Here is a 12103-nt window from a genome sequence, read left to right on the forward strand (position 1 = left end):
TGTGTGGATGAACTTATATTTTTTTTTCTAAAATAGGAACTGATATTTGCAGTATTTTTAGAAGGAACAGGCATGCTCTAGGTCTTTCTAAGACTCCTGTAAGACTTCCTAAAATGACAGTACTCCAAAAGTTTAAGCTCCAACTCTATAGAGAGAAACCAAAAATTGCAAGCATGACTTCGGACAGCACTGTGTAAGGAGAACCCAGTTCTAGAGAAAATAGTCCAGGTTCATGGTGGATGTGACATACCAGTACCTGAGAAGGAGCTGCAGAACTAACACAGCTTTTAGCAGTGCCACCTTGATGAAACATTGGTATGTCACAAGACCTGCAGTGATAAGCAGAGGTTTCTCAAGCTTAATCCCATTTGATTGACTAGAATGGGAGTTTGCTTTATTGGGTGAAGAAAAGAATTACTGAAGTTGCTCTTCAGAACTTCACTGTAGGACTTCACAAATAAAAACTATTTATTGTCAAGAGAAAGGAAGCAGTACAAGAGAGAAAAAACTGTGTCCCTTCCTGGAGTCAAATCCCTGACCTTTAACTAAACCCTGAGTTTAATCCTGGAATGAGGGTAGTGGTATCTGGTACGACAAGCCTTAACTTGGCCACAACACAAGGCTTGCAGCCCTGTATTGTACACTTCCTTGTCACACCAGGCATTAAAATACTGTTGCCGTAACTTGCAGATAGGTCATAGTCCAGGAGATCTTTAGAATGGGATCACCAGTACTTACATTTTGGGGGGTCTCACTATTTTCTTCAGGGGGTGAGGGGAGACCGCTGGCATTCCTTAATATACAGAGGAGAGAAAATCCCCAAAGAAAAAAGCACAACAGTCTTATCCACATTAAATTCCCTTCAGAGTACAGGACAAATACTTATGCACAGTTGAGGTTGTAGATCCCTGTGTAGTTTTCCTGTCCATAAAGATCATATTCCTTGTACAGGATGTAATCTTTCAAGCAGTTTGGCAGTGGAAGGAAGGACATGAAGACAGGACAGCGGAGGCGCAGCCGGCCCATGCACGCCCGGATCTTCAGACGGCAAAGGTGCTTCAGAGAGCGGGGATTTGCTAGAAAGGAGAAGCAAAATTTAAATGCTACCAAGCAAAAAGGCCCCAGTGCCAAACCAGCTTGTTTTCATTAAAAACATAAACAGATACTTACTTAAAATGAAATGGATGTCTGGCCAGAGTTCCTGTTCTTTGAGAACTGCTTCGAGCTTCCAGCAAATCTTAACATGATCAACGTAATCTAACATGACTCGCACCACTTTCCCAGACACGTGCTTCAGCCAGGACAAGGTTATCACTTCACAGAACTGATAGGAATGAAACATTTAATAGGGTAATAATTGATACTGCAGTAAATTACTTCTGTCTCTGAGGACAAGAACAGTTACTTGAGCAGAGTTTTAGAGGTTGCCACAGGTTGCCTAAGCTTTACTAGTAGGATCTAAAAATCTGAGAGACAGTTATTTTGTACTGGATCCAAAAATAAACTTAAGCAGCAGTATATTTGGGGACTTGATGCTTAAAAAGAAGTGGTACTGCTCTTAAGTGGAATTTAGACTTGTGTCCCAGGTGCTTAATAGGAGGATCCACCAGCCCAGTGCATGCATTATCCCCTTATCTTTCGGTTAAAGAAGGGTTTATTAGGTTCAAATGGACTTTACAAACTGTGAAACAATGACACTGATGAGTGTCTCCAGGAAGCTCTTTAGGTTTGCTAATTTCTGCTCAGTGCTCATCCCACCAGCTCCAGGGGTCCTTTCAACACACTTCCAGTCTTGGTGTTCTGGTCCAGGACAATGCAGAGAGCCAGCCTGCAAATCTCTGCTTTCACAGCATGGACAGCACTGCCCTGGAGAGCCAGTTCCTTACTGATCATTAGCATATCATCAGCTATGTTTTCATAATTCAAAATTACTGTTTACAACATTTACGGTCATGAATAACAACATCTTGTTAATATTAAACTATTCCTCTCTATGTGTAAACTGTCTTCAAAACTTCTTTTTCTGACGGTGCATTGAGCCCCTTTCCGTTTAGTTTTGGGAAGGCCACAGGCGGTAGGACAGCTCTGGCAGCCGTGTGCCACTCACCATGGTGTCTTTGATGACGGTGGAGGTCCAGCCGTCCGTCACGTACTGGGAGTGCTGGCCGCTGCCCCGCGGGCAGTCGAAGCAGCGGTGCACGTCGTAGCCGTAGTTCAGCAGCATCCTCAGCATCACCTCATCCTTGAGGGCGTACTGCAGGGCTGAGGGGAAGTGCGTGGTGTTCACGCGGCAGAAGTAGTTGACGTTGGCCCCGTGGCGGAGCAGCAGGTTCATTAACTCGTAGTTGCCCATTCTCAAGGCTATTTGGAGGCAGTTGATGGGGTCTTGGTTTGTCAGGGCTCCGGCGTTGAGCAGCAGCTGCGTTGAGCAGATATCCCCGTTGGAAACTGCGAAATACAGCGCTGATTTGCGGTGGTCGTCGTAGCCTTTGCGAACTCTCTGAGCCAGCATAAAATTGGCGTCAAAACCCGACTGCAGGAGAAACTCAAGGCACTGGGGATGTGCTCCTGCTGCTGCTGAGTGAACGGGGCTTATCCCACTTTCTTTAATGGCAGAAAAATCAGTCACTGGAACTAAATATTTTAGAGCTCTGAAAAATTAAAACCAGAAGCATCTCAGAATCTTAAACATTTTGTTTCACCTAACTCATCTTCGAATTTCTCTGTGTTGTTGGGCTTCAGAATGCATCATGACTGTTAGAATAGTCTTAATATACCAAATCAGTACCATGGCATGCATTGACTTGAATTGCTAACAATAGAATTGTTAGCCAGCAATGGATACTGACTTTACATGTACTACACACAAAATACTATTTTATTATACTATTATCCATGAACAACCCCTTCCTTGCTATAGGAATGAAAGATTCCTTTTCAATATAAATTTTTCGTGAATGTTGAAAACACAGTGTTATTGCTTAACCTATAGGGATTAGGGAATTAATAGAATATGCATTATAACATGAATACATACAATTTATAATGTAATATATACATCTAAGTTTAAATATAACAATATAATAATATATAATAATATACAGAAAATATTAATACAGAAATGAAGAATACTCAGGTGCCTGTTTCTCATTTGTTAGTTATGATTTCAGCATAAATGCCTTGCAGTAGTCTTACTTTCTTTAAAATAGGGATAACCCTTACTCTCTATTGGTCTATTTAGTATATTCACCATTCACATTTCTCTGATGGGTGGAGAAGAGACATTGACCCAAAGAGAGTGACAATGTTCCAAGAACCTCAGCATCAGACTGGACAGTTTTACTACTTGTGACAAATGGGGAAATGCCAGAGGGATTAAGATGTGCATCCCAAAATCATGAAGATTTTATCCTAACTGGTCTCCTACATTCAGACACAGAACAGACATATTTACACAGTCAAAAAAAAAGCCTCATACAAAGCTACAGATTTTCTGTCTGCTTTGAATAAGGTAAAATTAGTAAAATTAATATTTCTGGTGTCACTATTATTTGATTTTTAAGTATATTAACTCACAGAAAGTGTCCTCTATATGCAGCTCTGTGGATTGGCAAATGACCCGAGTGCTTTGGTACATTGGCATCAGCCCCATATTCTAGTAAAAGACTCACAGAGTCTGGATTTCCTCCTCCTGCTGCTTCAAACAATATAGAAGCACAGTCCATTGCCTGTGAAAGAACATCTGCACCTGGGGAGAAGCAGCAAGGATTTTCACAGTAGTCAACGTTAATATTCATCTGCAATTAATATCTCCAACCCCCAGTGATATGGTATTTTGAATTCTATTCTCCACTAAACAAACCACTGTGGGCATAAATCTTCATATCAGATCCTTGATTTTAGATGTGTTCATGTAATCCTTAGAATAAGAAGGTCCAAATTGCTTTGAACACAGTAAGAATTGTTCCTAGAATTGCACCAGCAAAATGTTTGGTTCTTATTCATCAAAATAATTGCTTTTGGTTTACAAATAATGCATTTCAATTATTTTACTTTACAAAGAACAGACAGGTGTAACTAAACATAAGAGCACCCAGTATCCAAGAGTTCATGCAATCCAGTTCCAATGCTGCTGAGCCTTCATGTAAAATTCTCCACAATAAATATCTTGTCAAGTATGTCCTAGGGTGATTTATCTATGTGAGAAAATAATAGAACACTTAAAAACAATTATAAGTACTCACTAAAATATTAATATATTATTTTAATATTATACAAATTGGTATTTAGGAGGCTTTCACTACATCACAACAACCCTCAGTGCAGATGACATTTAATTTTCTCTAGTAAGGTGAGCTACTTCTGCTGCTGTTTATGAAGGCATATCTGAAGCGTTTTCTTCCTATAAGGTCCTATATAATAAAGCCTCACCTTTTTGCAGTAAGAGCTCCATAATTTCTGTATGTCCCATCTGTGCAGCCAGTGCTAGAGGTGTGAGCCCATATCCACTGCGGGGGTCAGGATCTGCCCCAGACTCCAGGAGCAGCTGAACCAGATCCTTCCTGCCCAGTCTGGCTGCCTCGTGCAGAGCAGTTCTCTCATGGACACAGCGCAAATTCACTCTGGCACCAGATCGCAACAGCAAGGAGGCAATGTCATAGGAATCAAGTTTAATTGCTGTAGGACAGCAAGGAAAGCATCAGACAAAGCATCAGAATTGTTATTCAGTGCAGTTCTGTGCACTCTGGCTGCTGTTATGTGAGTGCTCACTGTTCCTGGCAGTGCCATTAATGCAATGAGAAATGCCACCCAACATTGAAAGGTTTAACTCATCAACAGCCTGTTCTTTGCTTCCAGGACAGCACTAAGTATGCAAGGAATCCTTTCTTGGTAATCTCTCTTTATTCCTGTAGATTTTTATTTTTGTTGCATTTGGTAATGGAACAGAACACAGCTTTCCTCGCCACTAGATGGAGACCACACCCAGGGCCCTGGTGCTCAGAAGCTGCCACCAGAGCTCTGTCTGATCTCCACAAGCAGTTACCACAATATGAAACAAAGCTTATAATGGCTCTTTCATATGCCTTCTTAGTTTAATAAGCCTGAACTCTGAAGTCAGGGAGGATCTTAAAGAGAAATTTGCATTAGCTCCAGTGGATGGAATGATTAGGCAACACCCTTCCCTCCTCCTCTCTTTGATCTTCCAGGCTGTGCAGGATAGCGAGTGTCCTTCAGCAGGACAGACTGAGCTGAGCAGCCTCATGTGCCACAACTGCTCGAACACCAGTGACAGCATTCTGTGACAGAAACTCATGTCCCATTATCTGTAACCTACATGGCTGCTTTAGATAACTCCCGTGCATCCCCTTCTTGGGGGATGGTGCATTTTAATGCCATGCACTTCAAAAGTATCTAGGAGTTCTGTACAATTTTTTAAAGCAGATGGCCCTGACCTGAAACTGCAGCCATTTTAAAAGGATGGGCTGAGGGTCCTACACATGATTGGTAGGCCTTTTTCTCTTCCTTTAACAATAGTTTTGAAAAAGAAACCGCCGCTCCAATACAGAAAAATGTATGGAAAGAAACTTAAGACTGCTCCTTTAGAATTAGGTAATAAGACACTTTGCTTTTTTTGGGTAGGATTCAGTGAGAATGAAGGAATCATAGCCCAGAATGAGGGAAGCAAAGAACATGAACACAGAATTCTTTTGAAAAACATTTTGGCAAAATATAGTTCTTTAGAAATCATGATTTACAATCCTTGTGCAGGATCAAATTAAAGTGGTATTCACACAAAGAATGTGGGTATGAGACTATACTAGGACTAGGTATGGGACCTTATTCCTAAATTACAAAATATGAAAGAGAAGTGAACTGAGAATGTCAGCCTGTCTTCTTCACTGGTCATCCTTGGACTAATACTGGCAATGTCTAAATATGGACAAACACTGCTTTGCACCCTACATACTGCAGATAAATCAGTCTGGTTTGCTATAATTTTGGATAATTAAAACCAATTATAATGGGTTTTTGAGAAAAAAAGGCTGATGCAATGAAGGAGATACCATATGGGCAGAGAATATGAATGTTCTATGCCTGCAGACATGAAAGGCACTAATAGCATGAAGAAGCAGAAGTGGCACCATTGCAGAAATAATGCCAAGGAAAGTAGAGGATGGCACTCTACACTTCATGGAGAAAGCTCTTTGTCATCTGAGAAAAACAGACAGAGACAGACTTATTCAATGCTGAGGTTAACATTTTTTTTCTCCTTATAGCAAAATATTTTATGCATTGAAGTCAAATATGTCACCTTAAAACCTAAAATGTATAACTATATCCTCACCTCATTCCCTCACCTCTCCACCCCTAAAAATGGTATTCACCTATAACTAAAGGAGAATCTCCCTCTTCATTTTTAACATTGGGATTGCAGCCATTGAGCAGGAGAAAGTGGACATTGTCCACAAAACAATTCCTTACTGCCACCAAGAGAGGTGTTTCCCCTTTTAGAGTGGACTGTTCCCACGTAATGTCACGGGAGGCTGAAATACAGAAAAGCAGAACACATTTGAGGTTGGATGATTCATCAAACTTTACTTTGTAAAACTTTTTGGTGGAAAACTAGAAGGACTTTTTACCTTTTAAAGTTATTTCAAGGATGTTCTTATTTAGCTGTGCTGCAGCTTCATGCACAGGAAGCCAGCCTTGCTGATCTGCTTCTTCAAAAGCAGAACTGTGCCTCACCAGCTTCTTCAAGGCCTCCTCTTGGCCTGTGATATTTTAGCATAGATACATATCCCATTACACATCCTAAGACAAAATTCAGGCAACTAATACACTGAGTGCCATTTATCCCACCAATGTATCTTGCTCATTATGAAAGAAAGGCCTGGAGTTTTCCTCTAATTTTAGGAGATGAAACACTGGAATTTTTGAAAGGGGTGACACTTGAGCCCATCCCACTTCCATCATCCTATCTAATAAAATGTCACTATCTAATAAGCAAGCTTTTGGATGTCTTGTTTTTAGTTTCCTTACTTCTCCCAAGACTATATCAAGGAAAGCTGCACTTAAAACAGGTGATCAAACCCCCAAAGTGTAGGCACTGCCCAGCCATTCCCAGGGGGTAGCCTTGGTGTGGTGTATTTGTACTTAACTGTCCGAATCGCTGCAATGATCTGCCCATGTTCTTTACTTGCAGTATACTGGAAACTGCACAAACAGAACAAGAATAAAATGAGAAATAGAAATTCATGTGAAGCTAAGGATATGATTATACCTTACTTCAAATACTCCAATTTAGACAAGTTAGGTTTTTCTAAGTTACATTGGTTTTGTGAGGTCTTAGCACATTGAAACACTATTTTTGTTGGTCTTTCCCTGACACTGTAAATACTGATAATTTCACACTAAAGCCAACAATTAAATGGATAAAGAAGGGCAGTTCCCATATCAATCTACTTCTACATCACCTACTTATCTTCTTCACAAAGCCTTATACTCATTAACATACTGATGTAAAACATCACCTGAAAGTTTCATATGTTTCATGTTTTCCAAGAAACAGGCACACTTTTTCAGGGAGAACTCCGAACAACTGAGCTACCAGTGCTTTCCAGTATCCCTGGGACAAGGTCAGCACAAGACAACTTAGGAAGTTAAAAAAGAAAAATAAAGTCTACTAAATGTTTACAGTAATGCCAAGAAAACACCCAAAGTAGAAATAATAACTTATTACCTTTCAATCTCTGTTGCACTGCCATTTGTTTCAAATTTATGCCTATCTTGTAAGCTTTCCTGAATAGCTCTCTGGGTAGAGATTTCCTCATCAGAATCACCATCAACCATATACACAGAATTATTCATGGCAAATCAGCACCACATGAATCACTTCTGTAGGGAAACACTGCTTTTTTTTTTCACACAAAGGCACATTAAATTAACATTAACATTAAATGGATAAAGAGGGGCCGTTCCCATATCAATCTACTTCTACATCACCTACTTATCTTCTTCACAAAGCCTTATACTCATTAACATACTGATGTAAAACATCACCTGAAAGTTTCATATGTTTCATGTTTTCCAAGAAACAGGCACACTTTTTCAGGGAGAACTCCGAACAACTGAGCTACCAGTGCTTTCCAGTATCCCTGGGACAAGGTCAGCACAAGACAACTTAGGAAGTTAAAAAAGAAAAATAAAGTCTACTAAATATTTACAGTAATGCCAAGAAAACACCCAAAGTAGAAATAATAACTTATTACCTTTCAATCTCTGTTGCACTGCCACTTGTTTCAAATTTATGCCTATCTTGTAAGCTTTCCTGAATAGCTCTCTGGGTAGAGATTTCCTCATCAGAATCACCATCAACCATATACACAGAATTATTCATGGCAAATCAGCACCACATGAATCACTTCTGTAGGGAAACACTGCTTTTTTAACTAGAAGCAGATATTAAATCTTCAGGTTAGATCTGGAGCAATAGAAACTGCAAACACCGTGTCAGGATCAAGAGAAATGAAACACAGTTTAAAATAAATGACTACACTGTTATATGATTAAGCAGTCACGCTGTTCTTGGCAGATTCAAGACCTCAGCTGCTCTGTTAGGCTCAAACCTCTCTTGTGTTTTACCTTATCAAAACTTCCACTTCTGTCTTTCAAGAGAGCTGGCCTGAAAAAACAAAACAAAACAAAACTACAGGGCAAGGTAAAATAAAATAAATAAATAAAATTGAAAGTTAATAAATAACTTGGCAAAATGAATGAGCAGAGGAAATTTAAGGAAGTTGTCAACAAGCCAACTACAAAGCTTGGAATAATTCTAGAAACATCTTAAAGTTTGACAGCAGCAATTCATAGCAAATCTGTATAATTTAATTTGCTACCTGGTCCACCTAATGTGTGATTGTAAGACCTTGCACATATAGCAAAAAAGAAAAATATATTAACACATATACAGCAAGAAACTGTTAGTAATTGATTTTACTGTGGCTCAATGAGTACATAAACTACTTTTTTTCCTAAACATACTACTAATTTTCCTATGAATTGAGAAAATATACTGTGTTTCCTCACCTTTTGAAAGAGGGAAAATCTCTGCCTTTGAAGAAGCGATTATTGAGTCGAAAGTGACATTTTCAGGATTGTAAACAATCTCTGCAGAGCCCATGTCCATGAATAGCTCACTATAAATACCCTATCATAAGATACTCTGGGACTTTCTCCACGTTTCTTTCACACACGTCAGTTATGTTTAATAATCTGACCTGATAAGAGGTGCCAACAAAAGCAGGAACTAAAAGTCCAGTTTCCTTGTAAAAATACTTTTGAGTTTTGGAATTTCAGACCTATAGCAGACAGTGTTACACTGTAAAAAGAAAATTCTTTAGTGCTGTCCTAGAAGGGCAAACTAAAGGTGGTCTTGGGAGCTTGCTTAAGAGTGAGACAGCAGGAAAAAAACCCTTGAAACAATAAAACAAAACCAAGCAATTAATCAAGCAAAACCTCTTCTTTTGTTTTCTTAATTAAAAAAAAAAAAGAAATTACATGTTCCTCACTGTTTAATCATAATTCACATTAATATAAATAAAAAAGCAATTGAGAAATAGAATTTTTAAAGGGAAAAGCAGTTTCAGAAAGACAGACTTACACTGGCTCAACACCCAATAAGCAGGGACACAGACACCCAGTTGTAATAGTGATGGTAGAATGGAGCAAGACCTTTACGTGCTCAGTTATTCCTACTGTATTTTTGGAGGGATCCATACACAGAAGAGATGATGGCTGTATCTGAATGCAAGGTGGAAACAATTCTTTGCTAGATGAGGCATAGAAAGAATGCTTGAATAATGCTTTTTAATTATTTTTAAAGGAAAAAAAAGTGCAGAATCAAGTTTATTACCTAAAATATTTGTCTCAGAAAGCGCAGACTACTCTCATTTCCCGTGAAAATATATTTTGTGATATTCAACTAATGCACAAAAGAGATGTTCACATTTTAATAATATCACCAAGGGCTAAAATCCTAGTTGTATTGCTTACAGATTGTAAAGACGGTCATCATCATAATAATAAAAATACATAATACAAAAGCTTGAGGGTCAGAAAGTATTTGTACGCCCTCTCACAATACAACCTCCAGATGGTTCTTTTCCACACTAAGTTCCACCTGCTCTGTAAGCCAGCAGAGAGCAGAGGGTGTTGTGCAGGCTGGCTGTGACTGTGCCATCAGTCATCCAGCTGGCACAGCAGGGCCACCCCTCTCTTGATCCAGTGCTGCACGGGCTGGTCCGTGTTGAGCCTCAGCGCGATGACGAAGTTCGTGGAGTGCCCAGTTGTGGACAGGACCCCTTTGCGCTCGCTCGTCTTGTACAGTGGGCAAACATAGGCATTGGACTTCTTTATGTCTGACTTCACATCTTCAAAAAAACCCCAAAATAATGCATTACGTTCAGTAGATCTATTGGGAGGAGCATAATCTACATGCAAATGTTAAGTATTTACAGTAACATCTTTAAAGGTCAGTAAAAATGCAAAATTGTTTTGTGAGCAACAGAATAAAATTATCTGGCTTTTTCTTGTTGTGTTTTCTTGAGTGGTTTGTTTTGTTCTTAAACCCAACTAATTTAGCTAAAATGTATTTTCAGGACTTGATGCTCTCCTGTGTTCCTACCAGCTTTGTAATACTCAAAGACACATTAAAATCTGAATAGTTACCTAGTTAATACATAGCTTATACATGAGTTTTTCACAGCTCTACAAGAATTCTTGTCTAGTTGCCAGAGAACCTAACTGCAATTCAAGTCATCTGAGAACCAAGGACAGAACTCTGCAGGAACACTTTGTATGCCCAGACTGCTTGCATGGAACTTGTGCAAAGCATAAAATTGTGCAGGTCTGAATAAATTCATCCAACCTCAAGAGAAAGCACAAGCAGAGAAAGTGGCAAATTTTAATACTGCCTATTTGCTAACACTTAAGTTGCAGAAGTTGCAGTAGTAAGTCCTGTTTTTGTGCATAAATAAAAACAGGGACGTATTCCTCTCCACCAAAGAAAACAAGAGTTGTGAAAAGTACCTTACTAGTAGGAAAGACAGCTATCACAGAGCTCAAAATAACCTGAGCAAACCCTGCTAAATCATAGGAGATAAACCACTCAGTTTCTGTAAATCTGTGAAAAGTTCTCCTCAGTGATCTTCAGTAAAAAAGGAAACCACTGTTGCAATTTCTCATTGAATAGCTCACAAATCAGAGAAATCATACTCACTTGGCTTTATCCAAATGATTGGCATGGCATCAAAGAGCACCTTGGGATACTGCTCAGTTAGCATTCCCCTGGAGAGAGACAGCAATAAAGTAATTGTTTGTGGCTTGAGGGGTTTGGTGGGGGGTGGATTTTTTGCTTGTTACTTGTTTATTTCCCCATTTTCCATGCATGAAAGAGTATTTAATTTGGTGTATTATATCAATAATATGAAAGTATCACTTAAATTATTTAAACCAGTCTTGCTTGAGCACTGAAAAAAGCTTTCCAGAACCAGAGTAAAACATTTGGCTACTGACTTGGTCCTGTCCCAGCGAGCTCCATCTAAAAATAATCCGTGGATGTAAACACCGTCCTCTGGTGCAGTATCAGCAGTGTCCTGAGGAATAACCTGCAGGAAATAAGTGTTCCAAGTCATTAAACTCTCACAGCTTTCTGCTTTTTGAGCTATTATGCCAGTTTTTAGACCAAACCAAACTGAAAATAATATAGTAACCCCTCCTATTCAATGCTACTTTTATATATATCTGTAGAGACAGCAGACTTCTCTGGGTTTGTTAATTACCTTTCTTGTAGGTTACAAAATGACACAGAAATCACACAGAAAAATATATACTGGATAGGCTGTTTTCTTGAGTGGAGTTCTGGGTCCAGTGATAGAATTGCTTTTAATCACTTTGAGAATACCTCTTCTACAGAGGTTATTTAGCCTGCCAGTCTGACCAAATATACATCTTCAGACTGCAGTCAGTTGCAAAATGAGCCTTCCAGTTAGGATTAATTTACTACATCTTACCACAACATGAGGACTCAAAATAATAAAATATT

The 12103-nt window shown here is 39.2% G+C and overlaps 2 protein-coding genes across 11 annotated transcripts in view; both read right to left on the reverse strand.

The window, feature by feature from the left end:
• Window positions 1-6: 6 nt before the first annotated feature.
• Window positions 7-9192, reverse strand: ASB14 (ankyrin repeat and SOCS box containing 14). 10 transcript variants are annotated; one of them, XM_039695515.1, is made up of 12 exons: window positions 9088-9192; window positions 8644-8683; window positions 8412-8482; window positions 7742-7882; window positions 7160-7215; window positions 6642-6773; window positions 6387-6545; window positions 4432-4677; window positions 3577-3748; window positions 2108-2651; window positions 1171-1324; window positions 883-1076 (listed from the first exon to the last, which is right to left on the reverse strand). In XM_039695515.1, exons 4-12 carry the CDS (start codon window positions 7867-7869, stop codon window positions 883-885), a joined length of 1785 nt encoding a protein of 594 aa, XP_039551449.1. In that variant the 5' UTR covers window positions 7870-7882; window positions 8412-8482; window positions 8644-8683; window positions 9088-9192. The 10 variants fall into 10 exon arrangements, with proteins under 10 accessions (XP_039551448.1, XP_039551455.1, XP_039551457.1 ...); XM_039695516.1 differs by having other exon boundaries at window positions 8412-8497; window positions 9088-9181; XM_039695514.1 differs by lacking the exon at window positions 7742-7882 and having other exon boundaries at window positions 7-1076; window positions 8271-8482.
• A 63-nt stretch (window positions 9193-9255) lies between these two features.
• The window catches only part of DNAH12 (dynein axonemal heavy chain 12), a 60245-nt gene continuing 57397 nt past the window's right edge, over window positions 9256-12103 (reverse strand). Inside the window, exons 73-75 of the mRNA XM_039695524.1 lie at window positions 11575-11666; window positions 11279-11346; window positions 9256-10430 (exon numbers count right to left, since the gene is read on the reverse strand). Of these exons, the coding sequence (XP_039551458.1) occupies window positions 10240-10430; window positions 11279-11346; window positions 11575-11666 (351 nt within the window). The 3' untranslated portion in view covers window positions 9256-10239. The remainder of the gene's footprint in view (window positions 10431-11278; window positions 11347-11574; window positions 11667-12103) is intronic.

This window comes from Passer montanus, unplaced genomic scaffold (genome assembly GCF_014805655.1).
Source record: "Passer montanus isolate IOZ18808 unplaced genomic scaffold, ASM1480565v1 scaffold9, whole genome shotgun sequence".
Classification (NCBI taxonomy): Eukaryota; Metazoa; Chordata; class Aves; order Passeriformes; family Passeridae; genus Passer; species Passer montanus.

Bases quoted from the DNA above. Each gene is read 5' to 3' on its own strand.
- ASB14 (XM_039695514.1), bottom strand. From the start codon at position 8,398: ATGAATAATTCTGTGTATATGGTTGATGGTGATTCTGATGAGGAAATC. The intron at 6,774-7,159 runs TTAAGTACAAAT...AAAATATCACAG, and splicing joins CATTGCAGCGATTCGGACAG to GCCAAGAGGAGGCCTTGAAG. The intron at 4,678-6,386 runs GTGAATACCATT...GCTGTCCTACAG, and splicing joins AGATTCTCCTTTAGTTATAG to CAATTAAACTTGATTCCTAT.